This window comes from Alligator mississippiensis, chromosome 2 (assembly GCF_030867095.1).
Source record: "Alligator mississippiensis isolate rAllMis1 chromosome 2, rAllMis1, whole genome shotgun sequence".
Lineage (NCBI taxonomy): Eukaryota > Metazoa > Chordata > Crocodylia > Alligatoridae > Alligator > Alligator mississippiensis.
Genome location: NC_081825.1, coordinates 68,802,713 through 68,824,813, shown reverse-complemented (window position 1 = coordinate 68,824,813; position 22,101 = coordinate 68,802,713). Strand labels below are relative to the sequence as shown.

The window sequence follows — 22,101 nt, the reverse complement described above, 5'->3', positions numbered from 1 at the left end:
GCCTGGCTGTGCCTGCCTCTCCCTGGCTGATTGGAATCTCCAAATCTTTTCTGAATTGATTTGGAGGCTTCAGATTTGATTCGGGCCTTTTAATGGGTCTCCTGATTTGATTCGGATCCAGAGATTCGGCTGCCGAATCGGGCCGAATCTCCTCGGAATCAACTATGCAACCAAAGCTTTGCACAGCCCTGGTAAGTGCTTTCTTGCCTCCGTTTGGAACCCTGTGCTCACTGCAGTCTTCCACAGATAAGCAGGGCCTATGGCTGCTAGTATCAGGACTGCCACTGCTGCCTTCCCTTGTCCCCCAGAAGACCTTGTGCTGGCCACCCAAACACTGAGCAGTGTGCTCTGCTGCAGATAGGTAGACATGGGGTCATGGAGCTGTATATTTCAGCCTAGCTTGCCCTCCCATGGTCCCTGGGAAGTAGGAATCAGGCCCATTGGGTAGAAGCATCTAAATTAGTCCCTAATCTGAATAAGCATATGGCTGTATATGAGCAAATGTTTACCATATGTACAATGAACACTAGGCTGTCAAGGCTCTACTAACATTAGATTTTTGAAACTGGAAAAATTGCACTTTCAAGTGCCATTGAAAAAAACAATTGTAGTATATTAAAGGTATTTTTACCCAACAGATACGATTTCAGTGCTGCTGTACTGTACATTGTTGTTATACCCTTTCAAGAACATGGGAGCATTCTCCAACTTTTTCCAAGGATCAGCTGGAAGCCCTTGCAGAAAGAAAAGTGGAAGACTATAATAAAGCAGTAGGTACTTCAAGAGGACAGAATGGCAGACCTTGATGCTGGCTGCTTTCCCAGGGGGCTTCTAGCAAGCAGTAACCTTTCTGATAAGAAATGAAGGAGATGCAGATGGAACAGTATTCTTGGGTGGGGAGGAGAACCCCACATCCAAGGCTCTTCAAAAGCTTTAGGGCAGGTGTTCACCTTATACTTCAATCCTTCAATAAAATCCGTAAGGGAAGACATCTATAGCTAGATGGAGTCCCATGTAAATCACTAGGTTCACTAAAACATACCTTCTTGTAGAAGTTGGGTCTTAAAATCACAATTTGGCATAAAAGAATCTTATCACACACATGCAAGGGGCTATTCCTTAAGCAAAGAGAGAACTACAAAACTTAACAGAGTAATTAAATTTGATGACGCAAGCCTGCCAGAAACATGCATTGCATACCTTAATATGAAGTAAGTAACGATCCCTCACTCTGCGATTCAGAGCAACAGATGTGGTAAGTACTCCTTGCTGGTTAATCTGAAAAGTGTTGTCTTCATTTCCGCTCAGGATGGTGAAGATGAAAGGTGGACCATTATGGGAAGAATCTTTGTCTGTCACTACCAGCTGCAACACACTAAATCCGATAGGCTTATTTTCCTATAAAGATATAACAACATCTCATCAGACAGCTTCAGTGAAATGCTGTAATTAGTGTGATAGCCTAATTTGGATTTCTTCTTCATAACAGGAAAAAAAAGTTAACTGGAGACACACTATTGTCAGACTGATTACTTAGAGCAACTGTTTATGAATGAAATCAATAGGACTGTATTACCGGAGGAAGATATTACTCAATGTGAATAATGACAATAACAACAGAAGACGAAAATAAGTATTTTAAATCTGTTCTTGTTTTTTATTGTCTACAACATTTTCCAATTATTTGGTTCACCATATTTAAAAATATTTTCACTCCAATTTTTCCACCTTTGTTCTCAACAAGGACTGGGGTCTTTAGGTTAATCATTAAGCCACCAGACACTTCAAATATACTTAATGCCACCAATTAGGGACAATCACAGTCCCTGTGCTCTGAGGAGCAGTATCTCAATTCTAGGAGGAAAAAAAAATGAGAGGAGCAAGTAAGAATCAGGAGACCAATTTCCTTTCTTGACTGAGGAATTTACTGTGATCATGTGTATGTCTGTTAGGACAGAACTGTAGCCTTAAATACCTGATTTGTATCAATGTTTTTAAGAGCAACGGGGAACATGCCCACAGTAGCATCATTTTCTATAACAGGGGACAGAATGCCTCACCATCTTTATATTCATGCTGGGAGAGTAGGAGGTGAGAGAGAGAGAGAGAGAGAGACCCTTTTCTTGTTGCTACTTTTACAAGACACTTTAAGAAACTGTACTTAGAGGCTACAGAAGCCATTGGGTGCCATGTTGGGACCAGCAGTGAAAACAGCTCTTTAATATCATTAAGCAATGCAATGACCCTACAACTGTAAAAGAGTACTACAGAACAGAGGACTACCACATTGAACAATATCAAAAAGGAGAGATGACTTACTACCATTGAAGGATTGGATATGACCCACTTGAGCAGATAAGCATGGCACAACACCAACTGCCTTACAAACAATGGCATCAAAAATGACATTGCCCTGGGTCCATTGTGAAAATACTATGCAACAACAGCAAGTATAGCAATCCAAGCTAGCAAGATATAGAAATGATTAGACATCTATCTGACTCATGAACAGCTTAAATCACCCTATGCCAACCTTAATTTAAACTGTGTGCAACTCTGACAACGAATTCAATGCAGCTATTTAAACCAATAAAGACTGGTAAGGCTACTGGACCAGATGAGCTATTTCTAGGATTCACTACCACGCTCAGAACAGCAATGAAAAGATGGTTTCAGAAATTCATGTAAGAATGTCTAGAATGTAACAGACTTTCAAAAAGCTGGAGAAAAGCTGATGTCATTTGTATCCTGAAACCCAATAAATTACCAGAGGATCCAAAGAGCTACCGACCCACCTCACTACTATGCATTACATATACATTTGTGGAGCACATAATCCTTAATGGAATAGATCCCGAGGTCCAAAAAGAACAAGTTGGCTTTTGGAAAAGATGGTGTACCATTGACCAAATTATATTACTTGCATCTGATATAGAAAATGGATTGGAAGACAGTCAGAAAACAGGCCCGGTCTTTAAATTTACCATACAGCCACCTATGACCCTATACAGCATCAAGGCCTTGAATATAAACATCACTCTATGATACCTGACTGCAAGCTATCACTTTCATCATGAACATGATCTCCAGCAGATCATTCAAATGCACTACCAGCCAAGGAAAAAAAAGCAAAATATAAACTCCAGAGTTCATCAAGGGTCAGTGCTAGCACCAATACTTTTCAGTGTACATACTTCACATTCCCATGTACAATACACATCTATCTTGACAATGACACCACAGTAGCCCAAGAAATAGACATAACAACTGGAAAAGACAGCGAGTGCTGATATGGAACTCATCACTGACTATCTCCACAAGTCGCACTTAAAAGTTGAACATCAATAATTTAATATCACTGCTCTTCCAACTGAACAACTGTTAAGCCAAGAGCACCCTGAATATCAGAGTAGGTAATCACATCCCCATGAGCATACCCCAACCTACCTAGGAGTCATATTAAACCCTTTCCTCACCTATAATCATCATATTCAGAAGGTTAGCACTGAAGTCTATGCACTGGTGGCTGCTTTAAGATGTTTAGTCAGCATGACATGGGGTGCCAACTTCAAAGTGCTCAAAACCACTGCACTTGCAATGATATATGCCCCAGCAGAATGTTATGTTCCTGTATGATCCAGAAGTTGTCACACTGAAAAAAAACTTGACACTGTACTCAACAGTGCACTGAGACTCATAACAGGCTGCCCAACCTACACACACACAGATATACTCCATGTATTCTAGGTCATTAGACCAAGTGATAGAAGATGACAGACTCTAACATTGTTACAGGCAACAGAGGCAAGAGAAGACAAAAATCACCTGCTCCATCAACTGTTAAATGAAGACCTGAACAGATAGAGGTTTAAGAGACTCAAAAGTCAAAAAATGTTCGTACATGAAGCCCACAAGCTCCTGGAAGAGATTGTGACTATTGAACCAAACCTATGGGCAACAACCAAACCAAACCTATGGAGTGGGCTGACTGCTGGGAAAAGTCAGATCTCTTCCTACAGTATTTTCTACTAACACCAAATGAGTCCCTCATTGGGTATGACCTCAACAGAGAACTATGGGTCAAGCTGAACAGACTGAGATCTGCATATGGATGCTTCAAAACTATACTTCACAAGATGAACATCTTGGACAGCCCCCTGTGTGAATGCAGAGTCCAGCAGACAGCACAACACTTAATCGAAAGCTGTGATCTTTACAAATGCCCAGACAAGGTAGATGGAATCTGCACATTGAGCTATAATACTAGTCATTGGCTCATAGATTTGGAAGTTGATATATGACGCCATACAAAAGAGAGAAACTTGCATCAATGAGAGTTAAAGCATCTGAGAGATTGATCTAATTTATACTCTACCACAAAAGCCTTAATACAAGTCTTCCAAAACCCTCTCACCTCCTGCTAATATACCTCAGTGTTGAGAACAGAAGAGCCACTGATACAGTCACTACTGCTTTTGTATTAGCAAAGAGTTCCTTTGTTAGTTCCCTTTCTGATCCCATTACTCTTCCATTCCTTTATGCTCAGTGAAGCTGCTTCAATGGGTGGATGGAGGATGCCCTCACCTCTGCCTGTCCCATTGCCTATGAGTAAGGCGTTTTTCACCTCAGCCTGAAATTGTAAAGCTTATAGATCAGCTATACATTTGGTCTAGCTCTGTTTTAGGTTTGATATTAACAGATATGAGAATATAACCTGTTAATTATTTGTCATCTTAATCCATGCATGAGCACCTACCAACCTCAAGGACAGAAAATAAAAGTACTGTTTTTAGAGAAAAATATTGCTTCTCTCTTTCATTCTCCTTTCTCTTGTAATGAAGGATAACCTTGCTCTCCTCCAACACACATTTGTTAACATGGAGAAATTTAAGCAGGCACCCAATTTTGACTTTCATACACAAGGACAAAGGCATAAAACACAAGATCCAAACAGACCAGTTAGCTATGATCAGCTCTCAATAAGAATGAAATATATTGTGGCATTTCCTCAACTCATAAGTACTTCCCTATTGGTTCTCTTTTCTAATTCCATTACATTTTAGCCAGCTGGATTTAGATCATTTCCCTGACATATGCCTGAAGGGTAGAGTCAATGAAAAATGGTATCTTTCAATATTAAAGTAAAATCTCTAAAATTTTAGTGTATCCCTGTTATCCTTATTTCTTTGCTTCAATACTTCAGCCCATATAACATCAGACCTACCATTTGTACTATGAGAGATGTAAAGAGCATTTATTTTAAAGCTGATCAGCATCTCTTAATTAGCCATAACGGTCTGCTTTTCAGCAACAAGAAAAATCTCTCCTTTTTAACTGCTGCCAGCCCATGGAGTGGGCAAATATGAATTAGATCTTGGTGTACATGCAACTGTGCAAAACACTTACAATTAAAGAGAAGTTTAAATATAATTTTCTAAATATAATCTCTTGCAAAACAGGCCAGTCAATTTATGACTGATATATTTTATATGGTACTGTATAGGTACTTTGAATGTTAGACATAAACCTAAATACAAATGTACTTGCAAAAACTGAGGGATCCTATTCCAAGTTTTCCACAGGGCTGCAGAGTAGATTACAGACTCTACATCTCTGATTTACACTGATAAGCATATGGTGAGGCCAACAGTCCCACTGATACTTAGTCAGCCTTAAGTAATAAAATATAAAATAAACCAATAACATTGTTTATGTTGTTTTGCAAAACTCTTCCAGTTACAAATTAACATTCAAAAGAGGTATGTAGTTTGATTGCTAAAATGTATACAGTACTATGTTTAGATTACCTGGATGATAATGCTATAGTTCCCCTTTGAGAACACTGGAGGATTGTCATTTACATCAGATACATCAATGTTTACAGTAGTTGTGTTGACTCTGGGTGGATTTCCATTATCTGAAGCTTGCACTGTCAAGGTATATCCTGAAATCTAAAAAAGAAGGATTTACATTTAAGTGAAGTTGTTATAGTTTTTTTATTATTAATTTAGAAAGAAAGATTTAAATCCATCTAATGCATGCCTAATACCCTGGCTATCCAGACGACCACCAAAGCTCTACTATGTAGCATATAAAATTATTAATAAAAATTTATAATCTGAAACACACACAGTAATGTCACAAACAGATGGTTTTACTTTCCTTACCTAAAACCTTATACTTAAAGTAATTTTAAAACACCTTGAGCAGGGAGTAGACTAGATGACATTCTGAAGTCAATTCCAGCCCTTATTTTTTAAGATTCTATAATTTAAATAAATATTGATCAAAAATAGCAGTGTCAGTTATTTGCATTTTAATCTATTTAAGTGAATCCAAACTTTTCAAAGGTACACATCTTACCTTCTCTCTGTCTAGAAGTTTAGTCACTTTTATTTCACCCCTTGTAGGGTCAATGGTAAAAGGACTTCCCTGGTTGCCATCTATAATTGAGTAACGAATGTGGTTGTTTGAAGGTCCATCAGCATCATCTGCCATAACCTAGAGGATATTATATTCTCATTTAAAACAGGTCTAGGTAGACTTTACATTTCTTTTTCCTCGTAAGGGAAGGCACACATGTTTTAGGTCTGTATATTACAGATTTCTCAAAGAAAAAAATCCAATATTGGAACAGATCAATGTCAGCCATAATATACTCCCTGGGGTCTTTCTAAAAATTGAAATTGCAATCCATATAAATAGATTACAAGCATCTCAAAATGTTGTGCAGTTTTGTGTACATTTAGCATGCCCAGTTCTGAAAAATGTTTAAAAACAGACAACTTACTACAAAGCAGATTGTATCTATGCATGTATACTCACCTTCCAATTAATATTTTATTGTTCTATAAGGGAAGAATGATAGAAAAAACACAGTAATACCTACCATAATGACTGACTGTTCAAGTACAGCATCTTCACTGATTACTGCAGTGTACGTGTCTTGGCTGAACACTGGAGTATTGTCATTGATATCTGTTACATTAATATTCACTGTTACAACATCACTTAATGAAGGTGTGCCTCCATCTGTAGCTTCCACTGTCAAGTAATACTCATGGGAACTTTCATAATCCAGGCTTTCAATAATAAAAATGGCTCCTGGAAAAACAAATTGCATTTGTAACTTCTAATATTATCATAGCACCACTTATTATTGCTTTGCAGTTTATCCTGTTTGATGTTAAGCACCTGATTTATCACTGTGCTACAGTGTTGTAAACCTGTGATGAAATCAGGACCTGTCACGAACACTCTCTGCTTTAGAACTCTAAAACTGGTATTTTTCTGACAATTTTCATTCCTTTGTTCTTTAATTACCAACAATCTTTAGAAAAATACATCCTGTTTTTATTTTGCATCAAACCAAGTACAACACATGAAGTAACCTTTGATCTCCCTTACACAGCAACCATCTTTGATGTTAGGGAGGAATGAGCAATGGAAAGAGCAAAATTATCTGGGCTTGAAAGAGATTTTGCCTGCTAAAACTGTTTTGGTTAAAGGTGAGCTTTTACTAAATTAAGTGACACAGCCCCTAGTATAGATATAGCTCTACCATTATAAAGTGCTTTCTTCCCCCCAGGACATCTTGTCTCTTCCAACAAGCTACACTACTAAAAAGCACTTTATTCTAGAATAACTGCATGCTTACTAGGAAGGGGCATGGTACTCTAGGTATAAATCATTCTCGCTACGACCGATTCAATGCTCTCCCTCTATAGAAACCACTCCTGGAACTGTTGGAGACGAGTATACTGGACTAGATGGACCAGTGGTTTCACCTGGTATAGCATTTATTTTCTTAATTCAACTTTTGGATGTAGAGACAGTCCTAGGAAAGAAAAACTTTTTCCTGACTATATCCTAGACAAAAAACCTGTGGAATATAGGAAACACAACAGACATAGCATTGTGATATGCCACTCTTTTCCAATATGTTAATATAAAAGGGTGAAATTTACACAAATGATTTACGTTTGAATGACCTTCTGTCCTAAACTCTATTGTTAGGCCAGAAACACCGAACTATTGTACTCAACAATCTTTTCCCAATGCCTCACCAAATGTCCTACAATTACCATCTTTGCGGACAAATGATTAATTTCCCATGCCAATTTAGTCTCATATCTTTCTTTTACAGTGTCTAACCAATCATCTTGATTATATGTAATGATTTTTGTGAACAGATTATTAAAATTCTCTAAAGTCATTATTTTTTTTTCTTCAGGGTGGAGACCATTTTGGAATCATTAAGGTAGCATGGATTCTACAGAACATATGCCCATCTGCTTAGCTAAGAAGTGGCAAGACACAATATTGTTACACATTGCTTAGTAAAAATAATATGACAAGGATGTGGTAACATACATGCTTTTGTTAACTGACAATTATATGCTGTTACCTGTTGCTGAATCAATACTGAATTTTCCATGTTCATTTCCATTGACTATTGCATAGGTGATCTCAGCATTGGTTTCAATGTCCCTGCTGGCAGCATAAATCTGAAGAACCTCTGTTCCAACCAAAGTGTCCTCTGATACGTTGGTACTGTACTCGCTATACTCAAACACAGGTGGATTATCATTTATATCCAAAACAGAAACCACAAGGGTACCAGTAGAGGACAATCTTCTAGGTAAACCTTCATCTACTGCTTTTAAATTTAGAGTGTATACTGCCTGCAGCTCCCGATCTAAAGGCTTCTCCAATCGAACAATTCCAGATAATTCATCAATAGAAAACTGTCCATCTGCAGAGTTCACCAGTGAGTAGCGAACTTTACGGTTAACACCTGCATTTAGAAACAATAATGGAACATGAAATGACAGTGCATTTCTATAATAACAGATCTAGACAGCTATATAAATGAAAAGCACACGGGAAACACTTGTCTATGTTAGAGCAAATTTACATAACTATAAAAGCTACTGTCAAATGCAGAAGACATGAATAAGGTAGCATCTGATTTTAAAAGGTTAAGCTAACATTTATTGTACAGATAAAATATCATTTAATTATAATTTCAAATGAAAAACTCCTCTATTTTGGAAGCTTAGAAATAGGTGGCCATGATATATCAAACACCTAAACTCAGATCCAATAAGTTTATTAAAAATCAAGCATTCAGTATAAACAAGAACCCTTTTCTGGAAAGAATTCTGTATTAAAAATGAACATAACATTCTGTGCCAATCATTTTACTTATGAGCCACAAAGACTGGCAAAGTGTGAAAACTGCTCTATTTTGCTATCTTCCCATTATGCATAGTTGTATCATGACATATACAACGTGTTTCTCAAAAATAAGGCCATACAAACTAATACTACAATTTGATCATCGTGACCTGACAGACCTGAAGGTTTTATACCCTTAGACATAGAAATTGTGTTTCTGCATTCTTCTTCTGGGTTTATAAACACAAAGCAAATTCTTTTAAATGTCATTCTCACATCTTATTTATGTAACACTCCATAGCTATACAGTGATAGCAAAAGGAAAGCTACTTATATCTCAATATCAGGATATGTTATATGAAAGTATAATTAACGGAGCTAAACTATATGATACTACTGTGATTAGATTAATGGGGCACTCATAATATACCTCTGTAAATAGATACTTATTTGAGCACACAGGAACTTGAGTGTCTTTTTAAAATAGGAAAAAGCCAAAAGACTTGAGATACTGTGAAATCAATGCATAGGAAAGGAGAATTAGGCCCTTAAATTTTCCTCCTCCATATTTTTGCACACAATCAAACCAGGTACGTTGGGTTTACAAATGTACACGTTCCAATTGACGTTTGTGACAAATGTACATGTTCCAATCCACGTTTCATCCAGATGAAAGTTATATCTGACTTACTAAACCTAAATATATAATTTAAAAATCCAACCTTGAAAGACTATGGATGACCCACCAGCCCCACTGATAGACTCAACATCTCTAAAGATAAGACTAACTAAAGACAGCAATTTGATTCCATGGGAGAAGTATTGTTTAAACAACATATACCTGCATCTGCATCTGTAGCCTGCACTCTTGTCAATAAAGTTTTAGGCTCTGTGTTTTCAAACACTGTAATGGAGTAAGGATCAGCTGTAAACTCTGGGGCATTGTCATTCACATCTTCTAGAGTCAGAATAATATCAGCTTGGCAGAATCTTCCTCCTCCATCTGTGGCTTTCACCAAAAGATTATAAACAGCTTGCTGCTCACGATCAAGTGGCATTAATGTTTTTAGTTCACCTATAAATGCAATAACAATTGTAAAATGAATGGACCTGCACAAGTCGCAAGAACTAAGCACCCCCTATTTATTTGTAATGTATAGCAATTTCTATGAAATATTTCTGCTACAGTCTTAAAGCTAAACAATCTTTTTCCTTTTGAGGATGACAGGCTACATCTACACGAGACGTTTACTGTGGTAAAGTCACTGTGTCTACACATGTAGTTCTATTAGGTCACAGTAAACTAACTGACTACACTGTAGGTTAGTACTTGTAAACTATTTAGTGTACAACAACCTACATGTAGATGCTGACAGGGCTGGCTGGGTGTTTTGGTGTAGGGGATGCCAGCTGGCTAGCCCCACTCTGGAGCACCCTTGTGCCCTAGCCAGCCTCTACGCAGCACGCTGAGCTGGGTGAGAACAGCTCCAGGCTAGCAAGCTGACCCCTGGGACTCCCTGCCAGCTGGGGCTGCTCTGACCTAGCTCAATGTGCTGTGGTCCTGGGCACACATGTAAATGCGGGAGCAATATTGCGCTGGAGTTTATTGCATCATATTGGTTTCACATGTAGATGAATCTAATGTCAACAACTGAGTCAAGACATACCACACTTATGAGCCCTACTTTGAGCAAAACTTGTCAATGGTTACCTTTTGCCTTATAAGAGTAACCATTTTGGCTTTGCTTTCAAATCCCTCTGAAACTGAAGCTGACCATGTGTTGTATACCAAAAAATACAGTAAATATTTGCATATACTGTATACAAGCATGTGTGTACATGTGTACACAGACATGTATACATATACAATAATGAAAAATATATTATTTGAAAAAACAGTTTAAATAAAATAAAGATTTAGTTCCTTCCTTTAATGGAATGATAAGTAAGAATTAAATGTATACTGTGTTGTCCTTGCAATGAGGAAAGAAGTGTTTATGATGAGGGCAGGCTACAGTCTCTCTTTATACTAACAAATCCAAAGGGAGAAATTTTTGCAAATGACTTGGTGGGAGATAATTACTTTGTTCTAAAGCTAGGATTAGGTCTGATTCACCCTACAGACAAAAGAAAAAGAAAAGAAAATCTGCACATGAGATGGCAGAGATGGCCCAGATCCTATTTTGCCTACTGAACATTCAATGCTGTGTGGCTAATTGGGCAAAACAACAGAAAAGAAATTCACACACTTGGATAAATGGACGTGCAATTCTCTCTCTCTAAATGAGTAGCCTAGAAGTTAATCCTACTGGGTGCCTGTAGATGTGTGGGGAGACTGCTCCAAAGCACTGTGATTACTCAATTAATCGAGTCTGCTGGAGAGTGTTAATTAGTGCTCTCCAGCAGCCTCTGCGTCTGGTATATCAGCATCCCTGCACTTCAAAATGGTGGTGGGGGTGCTTTAACTAAAGTTTGTTCGACAAGCTTTAGTTAAAGTGCCCCCGTCATCAGTTTGAAGCAGGGGGACATGAGTACATGGACATTATGGGTGTTTTAATTAGAGTGGCTCTCGGAGATGCTCTAATTAAAGCATCCTCCCTCCACCGCCCGATCACATGTAAAAATGCCCATTATGCCCATGTAGATATATAGTTCTCCCATTTTGGCTAGAGGCCACACATGTGCCTCTGAAGCACATAAACCTTGAGCAGAGTGTCACCTACAGACAGCCCATCAGAAATGCTAGGTATAAGGATGTGTGCAAGCTCCTGCCCCTAAGGCATCTGATTCAGGGTTACATCTGATGGGCTTCAATCATTTTGGGATCCTATTCTGTGAGAAGGAGGATAATACTTCACCTACATTTGGCCCAAAAGCCCAGAGCAAAAGAAGGATATTACTTCTCAACTCTTTTGGACACCAGGAACCCCTCACTGGACTTGAGGCACTCTCCATAACTTCTGTGAATTAAGTGGCACTAATTTAAAAAACTGAATTATATATTACAGTGCTTACCTCCTTGCAGGAGTTGGTGAGGGATTGTCAAGGCAAAGACAAGAGTCTGTGCTTATCTGCTTAGATCATCTGCTTAGACTTGCTGATGAATGAAAGACCTTGGGAGACCTGGATCCTAGCCTCCAGTAAGCCTGAGAGGCTTTGAATCCATGTCTACCACTTTCCAACCCCGATCATCAGAATATGGGCAAAACATGGCTACAGACATCCTTGATCCTTGTTGTTTAAACTGAGCCCCAAGGAAGAAGAAAATGCAGGAGTCAGGGGTTCACAAGGAATGCAAGTAACCAGGAGCATAACTGTTGCCTGGTCAGGGGGGACCTCTGCAAGGGAAGGAGCCCAAGGTTTTGGCCTCATTCCAGTGCTTGTATACATTTTATTTAATTACTATTTAATAAAAAAATATATAAAAAAGAAATAAGAGAAAGACCAGAGTCAAGCGTTCCTTCCCTCCTTACAGGGCTACAGACTCAGGTCCTCTCCTGAATTCTCTCCTTCTGGTCCCCTTACTCCTGCATTTATGCTCAGTGGCACAGCATCAATAGGATGGATGGAATATGCCTTCATCTCTGCTTGGCTCATTTCCTAGTGGCTAGGAGAAAATGGAAACATAGATTCCAACTTGCTCTGGCTGAGTGGGACCTAGAATCCAGGTCCCACACTTCATAGCCAAATGCCCTGACCACTCTGCTACTGGGGAAAAGGTGTGCAGGGCCCTCCTCTTCCTTCTCTCCCCCAATGTCTTAAAGTTAAGTTGAAGCAGAGTTAAAAACATCGATGGATTAACAGTTTGCCAAGGACTCAAAGACAGTGGGATAAGATCATATTACAAGACAGAGATGCCTAAAATTTCCTAATGGCATTCAGATGTCTTAAAGGCAGACTAGGACCTGAGTCTACATAGGTCCTCTCTCATTTCCAAAACTAAGGTATTCTGAACTATTCAGTCTGCAAGGACTCCCACCTCTAGAAGTGCTGAACTTATGTAAAAAAACCCAGGCACAGCAGACACTTCGGAATGAACTTGGAAAGCACGATCTGTTCTACCATCCTGGAAATCTGATGCTCCTTCTTTATGCTTCCCCAAACCTGTTTTTACACCCCTTGAGATTCCTCTCTGCGATTTTATCATTTCCTGATATACCTTTTCTTTTGTAACTGCACCAACAGAACTGAAAAGGTGGCTTTGGCTCTAAGAGTGAACCATTATGCCTTAACTCAAGGGTCGGCAATGGTTTTTGGGCACAGTGCCAAACACACCCACAACTTTGACTTTGTAAAATGTTGGTGTGCCGGGGTGGACAGCAGGGGAGCTTCAACGCGTCCAACTCTTGTTGTGAGCGCAGCCCTGGCCCCTTCCCTGCTGTCCACCCTAAGGTGTGTGCGCCAAGCAAAATATCTTTGTGCGCCATACTCTGGCACTTGTGTTGGGAGTTGCCTACTCTTGCCCTAACTAATGCTTCATTACTGGCACAAAATGTAGCCAGTCAGCCTACAATGAAGTACAGATCAATCACTTAATGCTTCTAAATGAGTTTTAGGTATTGTTGGTTCATTCATCCCATCCAAATCCCTAACTCTAGTTGCAAAACTGGGAGCATAAGGTTTCTGCCCGTTATTCTGTTCTCTGATTGTACCAGAAAGATTTACACCCCAAACCAGCAGTGTCTTGTTATTTAAGTTCAAGTATGTAGCATTATGGTTGCTAAGCATTATGTAAAATAATATATTAAAGCAACCAATAATTAAAAAGCACACTTTTAGTCTGCATCTTTATGACACAGACATTTGCTAGGACCTGATTTCAACTGACTTCTGGAATCAAGGAGTCCTGTTTATTTATTCTTCACTTAATTTTATACTTCCTCAATTCAACTCCAAAGCAATTTAATATTAAATTAATACTAACAAATGTACAAAAAATTGAAAGTTATCAACATTTACATGTGTTTTACTTAGTGGTGAAATATTTTTAACTCAAGGTTGTGACTCCAATTTTACACACTGTATTTTACGTAACAAGTGTTACCTGTGTCTGGACTGAATTTGAATTTTTCTGCTCCGGTGCCATGCAGCGTATATGTAATTTCAGCATTGGAACGAATATCTGCATCGGTTGCAGAGATCTGTATGATCAGTTTGCCAGGAGATGCATCCTCTGGAATAGTGTCAGCGTATAAAGCCTGAAAGGTTTTAAAGTAACATTGCAAAGTTAAAAGGTATTAGAAAAGTGGAGCTTCCATGGGGGAGGAAAAAATAGGGCAATGACAGGTGTGATTATCTGTTTGAATGTTTGGGGATTTGGGAACATGTGAAGTGAACCAGAGGATGAAACATGATAAGGCTGTGGGATTTTCTAATTAATTACCTCACATTGAATACACTATTCAATGTGAGGTAATTAATTATTACTGACATGCATAACCTTGGGGATTCTAGAGTGTCAACACAGAGCCAAGATCTTTAAACACCTGGAGCAGAGATTAATTAATAATTTAATGACTACCCTACTCATGGTGGTGTGAATTTCAGGCAACTTCCGGTCTTCATCTATTAGGCCATATCATTCACTGACTGTTTTTATAAAGAAGTAAGCCATTTCTTTTATAAAATGCATCAGATCTATAGGTTTCCACTTTAAACCAGACCAAAAAAACCTTTGCCACTAAGTACTTGATTCTAATGACATCAGTAGTTACATGTATAAAAATGCTGCAATGCCCATAGTGCTCTAAGTTTACAAAAGCATATCATGCTAAAAACAATGAATATTTGAATATAGTCAAATTTTTATCTGAGGCATACTCAGTACATAACAAGACTAATAATAAACTCTTTAAGGGCCCACTGGCACCTCACAAAATAAGAAGAGATGTAGCTTTGGTCTCAAAGGGTACAAAATCTGTGTTCAACGTGACACAACGCACAAAGGCTATAAATAGTCTAGAGTTGTTGGCAGAGAAAGTAGAAGAACAAGGCTGACAATAATGGACAAGGATGACAATAATAAAAACATATGATCACTCCATAAAGTATATACATTTTTGCTTTTTTGTTACCATTCCTCAATTCTATAGGCAGAAATAGTTTCTGTCTAGGTCAGGTGAAGAAACCTGGACAATTAGATTACAAAATTCAAGGATTTGAACTTAATGCAGTTTCCCTGTGTTTATAACCCTTTCATTCCTGTCAAAGGTAACTCCTATACCACTGAGCCCAGCACTATTCTTCCTCCACCTCCATTAGATGTACATAGCAATAACATGCAGGTGCAATATCTGGCCTTCTTTGCAACCTTGCTTCCTATGGAAATGACTATATGTACTGCTAGGGTAGCAAAATAAAGCATTCTGTCTTACTTTTGCAATGCTTGCAATTGATATGAAAAACAAAGATCAGAAATACAATGCATATTATTTCAATTCCCCCATTCCTGAGTGAGGCAATTAAGTTATCAAGAGTATTTAAATTGCACAGGAATTTTCCACAGAGTTCCCCCTCATTCAGCAGCTTGTATCAAAACGCCTCAAGATATATTTTTGTTAAAAACTCATTATAACATCAGCTTGGAAAACCAATATTTTTTTGGTTCATCTCTGGAGAGTTCACTCAAGAAGTGAATTTTAAAATGAAACTCTGTACTGAATGAAAATAGTGCAAAAAGCGAAATAAAAGATGAGGTTGGCAAAGCTTACTTTTTCACAAACAGGACTGTTGTCATTAGCATCAAGGACTTTAACCTCCACCACAGCTTTGGTTGCAAATATTCCATCAGTAGCTGTAATGTTCAGAAGGTAGTTGTCTTTCTCTTCCCTGTCTAGAGGCTTTCTGACATAGACCTTCCATTCATTCTGTATGTTTTCAACAGCAAATTGTCCCAAGGGATCGCCGCCTAAACCAATCAATAAAAATATGTCATTCAAGCAAAAGTGACAATTCAACTATTTAGGTTAAAGGGTGAACAGGAAATAAAAACAAAAACAAGCAAGCAAGCAAACAAAACACAGATCCCCCATAATACACACCCACTGTGGCTTTGTACAAAAAAAATTGTAATTCCTTTATTCAAAGTAGTTGGTTTAAAAGAAGACTCATGCAAGGAATTTAAGTGCAGTTGCTATTAGCTGTTAAGGTTACCATGGCAATTAATGAAACACTACAGAAGACATCATATTAAAACACCTATGCCAAACGAGAAAAACATTAAATTATTCTACTACTGAAGATTAATTTAAGCTATGTTCCATCTATTATATTACTGAATATTTTTGTTGTAGTTTTTACTTGCACTCTTTATTTCAGTGCAAGTATAACTCCTGTAGAATTCAATATATATCAAAAGACAAAAAACATTCTAATGGAACTATCTTTAAGCCAGGCACATAAATGAAAAGAAGAGATATTCTGATGGCTTCTGAGAGTTTAAACATTTTTTAGTTTTGTCTCAATTATTTCTAATTATTTTCTCACAACACCCCAAGTTCAAATTTGTGTAATCTTATATTTCACTATATCATTCTAATTTTTAGAACTAAAGTTAATACTTTGATATGTTTTGAAAGATTTACCTGTAATGTAATAAGTGACTTGTCTGTTAGATTCCTCTGTATCAGCATCAGTGGTACTCAAGATAGCAATTATACCACCAGGTGGATCATCCTCACTGACTGTCCCCTTGTATATCTCTGCCGTAAAACGCGGAGGGTTGTCATTCACGTCTGTAACCATAACTTCAACCACTGTCACAGAAGACAACTGAATTTTTTCACCACAATCACATGCAATCACTGTAATTTTGTACTTATTACATTGCTCATGATCAAGCTCTTTGAGGGTGGAAATCCAACCAGTCTCCATGTTTATGGCAAAAGACTCTATGACCGCCAGTTCTTGTGATGGATCTAGACTATATGTAACTTGCCCATTGATGCCTGAGTCCAGGTCAGTTGCTTTTACTTGGATGACTCTTGTTCCAGCTGGCAGGTTCTCTACAATGAAAGCTTCATATGGATTAGACTCCAAAATAGGTTTATTGTCATTTGCATCTTTTACTTGAATGCTTACATCTACTGTGGAAACAACACTGTAATCTTCATTCCTATACTGTGCCAGCACTGAAAACTGATACCACTTAGTTGTCTCATGATCAAGACTCTTCTCCAGTTTCAGCCTTCCATTTTGGCTATCAATCACAAAGAATTCATCCCTATTGCTTTCAGGAGTGTTGCCTTTTATCAGACGATAGACTAACGTCTGTTTATGGTCTGCTTGTATAATGTCAATCTCGGCTCCAATAGCAATGTCCTCAGAAATGGTGTAAGAATAAAATGGCTCTGAAAATTTTGGAAGAGGCACTTCTGGTGGGAGTATTCTAATATAAACAGGAACAACTGACTCTTTTTGTGGGGATCCACCATCTACCGCTCTAACAAAGAAAGTTAGAAACTCATTTTCTAAACCAATTAAGCTTTCTTTTGTAGTAATGATACCAGATGATGCATTAATTTCCAAATTCTCTTTAACACTTTCAGACTCTGCTTCAATGGCATATGTAATATCTGCATTCGTACCTTCATCAGCATCAGAGGCCAAAACTTTGATGACAGATGTACCTCTAGGAACATCAGAACCAATATTTACTTCATATTCTGTTGCTCGGAATTGAGGGGCATTATCATTATCATCTGTAAGTATCACATTTACAGTGCAGAAAGCAACTTTTCCTCCAGCATCCTTGGCCATTAAACTAACAGCAATTACTTTTTCTGTTTGTTTTTCACGATCAAGTTTTTCAGAAGTAAATATCTGCCCTCTCTCATTAGTATAAAATCTATCTTTGGCGAAGTCATTTACAATATGGTAAGTGATGTGGCCATAAGTACCAGAATCTTGATCTGTTGCTTTAACTTCAGTCACCAAGGTATACAATGGTGCATTTTCAGCTAGTTCAACCTCATATTCATTTTGACTGAAAATCGGGCTATGTAAATTTGCTCCAATTACAGTTATCAGCACTTGAGCTGAACTTCTGAAGACCCCATCAGACACAGACATGTTAAGATTGTAATGCGGCTTCAAGGCTTGTTTATGCAGGTTTGAGATAGTGATGATGCCAGTTTTGCTGTTAATTGCAAAATTCATGTGATCATTGCCTGTCAGAATGGAGTACTCCAATTTGTCTACATCTGAATTGTCTGCATCAGAGGCTTTTACACAGGTTACAAAATGTCCACGGGGAGCCAGTTCACTAATTTTAGCTTCATAAAGCAACTGGCTGAATATGGGTGGGTTATCATTAAGGTCAGTTACATCAACTGTTACAATGATGTCACTGCTCAGTGGAGGCATTCCACTGTCTATAGCCCTTACTAGCAATTTGTGTTGCTGGGTCTGTTCATAATCCAAAGATCTTGCTGTCAGAATGAGCCCAGTGCTGCTATCTATGTGGAAATAGTCATGGCTTTTGCTATTATTCTCAATCAAGTGATAGGAAATTCCTCTGTTTGTTCCAGAATCAGCATCAGTAGCACTAACTTGAATAACAGATGTTCCAATTACAGATGCTTCAGAAAGGGTTGCAGAATAAGATTGCTTTTTAAACAGAGGAGGATTATCATTGATATCTTCCACTATTATGTCTACAAACACTTCAGCATGAACACCAGTTAAGGAATCAGTTGCTCGAACACTTAGTTTATAGGCTGGATGGGCTTCAAAATCTAATGGAGCAACAACATTTATTACTCCAGTATTGAAGTTGATAGTAAACTGATTGAAAGGATCTCCATCTGTGATACTATAAAATACCTTAAGTCCTTCTGGGCTGTTTGCTTGTATATGAACAACAGGGCTATGCAGCTGGATGTTTTCAGGTATCTCCGCACTATAAAAAGGCTTCTCAAAAACTGGCATGGCTTTATTCATAATAGTGATTGGGACTATAACTTCAGCAGAAAAGGCTGGGTCTCCCCCATCTTTTGCCATCACTGTGACAAGATACTCCTTATTCAGTGTGTCCAATTCAAATGGCTTCTTGAGTGAGATCTCACCAGTAGGTCCAATTTGGAAGTGTTCATGATGTTCTTTAAGATAGTAATGAACTTCTCCATTTTTACCCATGTCTTTATCTACAGCAGTGACACGCCTAACAATATGACCTACTTCAGAGTCTACTTTAACAACAGCATAATATGGAAGATTGACAAAAATTGGAGCATTATCATTTATATCTTCTACTGTGACTTTCACCACAACGTGTGCAACTACTGATGGTTTATGCTCCCCTGTGACTTCCACCACTACATCAAAAGATTCTTGCTGTTCGCGATCAAATGGTATTCCTGTGGTTGAAAGTACTCCTGAAGTGTAACTTATTTTAAATCTGCTGTCTGGGTTTAAAATATGATAAAACAAAGGCTCATTCATTTGATTTCCTATAGCAGTAACAACAGCTATTGTTTTCGCCTCAGTAGAATTCTCTTGCACTACTGCAGAATAGGAACTCTGGGTGAACTTCAGTGGACTTGCTTTAGTTTCCTTCACATTAATTTTTACAGATGCAGTACTTGCAAATCTGCCATCAGATGCTCTGACTGCCAATTCATACCTGCTTCTTAACTGAGTTGTATTTTGTATTGTTATAACTCCAGTCTTAGAGTCTATTGAAAATTTTTCTCCAATGTTACCTTCAGTGATTGAATAAATCAATTGTGAAAAAGCTCCTGAATCAGCATCGGTAGCATTCACAGTGATAACTTGCACTCCTTTATATGTTGGCACCAAAATGGATGTCTCATACAAATCTTTTGAAAAAACAGGAGGGCAATCATTGATGTCAATTACATAAATAGTAACATTAGCTACATATTCAGCAAATAAACGTGGTGCCCCCATATCATGTACTTGCACTGAAAAGTGGAAAATGTTTGTCTCCTCATAGTCCAAGCTTGTTACAGTCCGAATGGCGCCAGTACTAGAATCAATGGCAAAATACTTATGGACAGATGGTTCAACAATTTGATAAACAAGCAAAGCATTTGAATCTTTATCAGCATCTGTAGCTCGAATTACCAACGGGATATTCTTGTCTGTCAGAACCACACTGTTAATTGAAGCAGATTCACTGACGAGCCCTATATATTCTGCCTGCGTAAAAACTGGTACATTATCATTCTCATCCTGAAGATGCACCAAAACAGTATTATTAGTGGACAAGCCAGCCATGTTGGTTCCCTGAACAGTCAGTGTATAAACAGGTAAGGTTTCAAAATCAAGAATCTTCTGAGAAGTGACAACTCCCGAGTTTGGATTGATATCAAAGGCATCCCCTATATTGCCATCTTTTATCTCATAAACCACAGAAGACTGACTGTATGCTGTAACCATTCCGACAAAACTACCAATGCTAGTGCCTTCACTGATTTCTGTAGAATATTCCTTTGATGTGAATTTTGGTGCAGCATTATCAGAAACTGTGACAAATATATGAACAGAAGTTACTTCACTCAATGGAGGAATTCCCTTATCTGTAGCCTTTACCATTAAATTGTATTCTTCTCGGCTACTACGATTGAGTTCCTTTGCAATTTTAACTGTGCCCAAAATGGGATCTATAATGAAAGAATTTCCAATATTCCCTGTGGAGAGAAATGAAAAGAAATATAATTAATAAAGAAGCAGATAAAAATGTTCAGAAATTAAGAGCATGTGCCCATTTGTCCAAAAACTAAAAGCAGATGAACAGGAGAAAGTCGGGTGATTATGGAGTATAATTTCTAATTTTTTGTTAATTACTAGCCATTGGAAAAAAAAAAAAAGAATTTTCCTACAAGCAATAGTTAGCACTGACTTTCACCTTTCTCAAAGCTATTTTGAATTTCCATGGTTGATAACTTTCTAGCCCTAAAAATAGAATATGGAAATGCAGCTTCTTTTATAAAATTGGACAATTTTAAGTGTGCCACAGTTTCTATAAACTTCAAAATTAAAACTGATATTACTTCTTTAAATCATTCTTCCTTTTGGGTTCACATTTTAGCCAATCAAGTGTCCATTAAATAAATAAAAAAAAAGAACTGCATTCCACAACTAAAATTTGTGTAATTATAGCTAGATTTTAGAAACTAAAATAATTACAGTATTTTGGAGAAGGCCAATGCTTTTAATATGTTACTTGTGTATCTCAATTAATTATTAATGCAAATGTCCTTTAAATCATTACTGCTGAATTAAAGATTCCTTAGTGTACTAAAGCAAACATTTTCCCCTTAGATAGCTATTAATTAATATGCAGAGGTTATGCTCCATGGTAAAACTACTGGCTTTTGAATCTTAGCAGCTGTCATTTGATACATATTAGTTAACAATAAATGGTTCTGAACAAGCCATTTTATAAGACAAGAGAAATTGTAAATGGTTTTGGAGTTCAAAATTTTCAACACATACAGGAAATGAGAGAACAATCTAACAGTATCTTCGCTTCCATAGAAGTGTAATTACAGAGGACAGAAAATATAACTAATATTACTAAAGCCTTTTTTTCATTACAGAAATATTTTATTAAAAACTTCTGAGTTATGCATACAAGTAGGCTGTAGTATTATTTTTTTTTAGTTAAGGCTCTAAACACAGTGGCATTCTTAGTATATCTCATTACAAATCTCATCAGCCATTACAAGCATTTAAGGAATGTTCATTCCACATGCTTAGATCACCAACCTTAATGCTTTAAACTCCCAGCAACTGAAAAGCCTGTAAATACAAGGCTAAACAAAGTTTAATACTGACTCCTACAAAAATCTGGAAAAAAGCAGAAGTGTGTGTGTGTGTGTGTGTGTGTGTACACACGTGTGCATGCGCAAATTCTTTTCTTGAAATGCTTTAGCTTTTACGGGACAAAATGCACTG

At 37.7% G+C, this 22,101-nt stretch overlaps 1 protein-coding gene across 7 annotated transcripts in view; it reads right to left on the bottom strand.

The window, feature by feature from the left end:
• The window catches only part of FAT1 (FAT atypical cadherin 1), a 170,497-nt gene that overhangs the window by 25,418 nt on the left and 122,978 nt on the right, over positions 1-22,101 (bottom strand). For all 7 annotated transcript variants that reach the window (XR_002088267.2, XR_002088268.2, XR_002088269.2 and 4 more), the window contains exons 10-18: positions 16,764-20,831; positions 15,891-16,087; positions 14,225-14,378; positions 10,022-10,255; positions 8,408-8,797; positions 6,890-7,104; positions 6,364-6,501; positions 5,808-5,951; positions 1,201-1,398 (exon numbers count right to left, since the gene is read on the bottom strand). Coding sequence is in view for 4 of the 7 variants with exons in the window: in XM_014594874.3 (XP_014450360.1) it covers positions 1,201-1,398; positions 5,808-5,951; positions 6,364-6,501; positions 6,890-7,104; positions 8,408-8,797; positions 10,022-10,255; positions 14,225-14,378; positions 15,891-16,087; positions 16,764-20,831 (5,738 nt within the window). In the remaining 3 variants the exon portion in view is untranslated. The remainder of the gene's footprint in view (positions 1-1,200; positions 1,399-5,807; positions 5,952-6,363; positions 6,502-6,889; positions 7,105-8,407; positions 8,798-10,021; positions 10,256-14,224; positions 14,379-15,890; positions 16,088-16,763; positions 20,832-22,101) is intronic.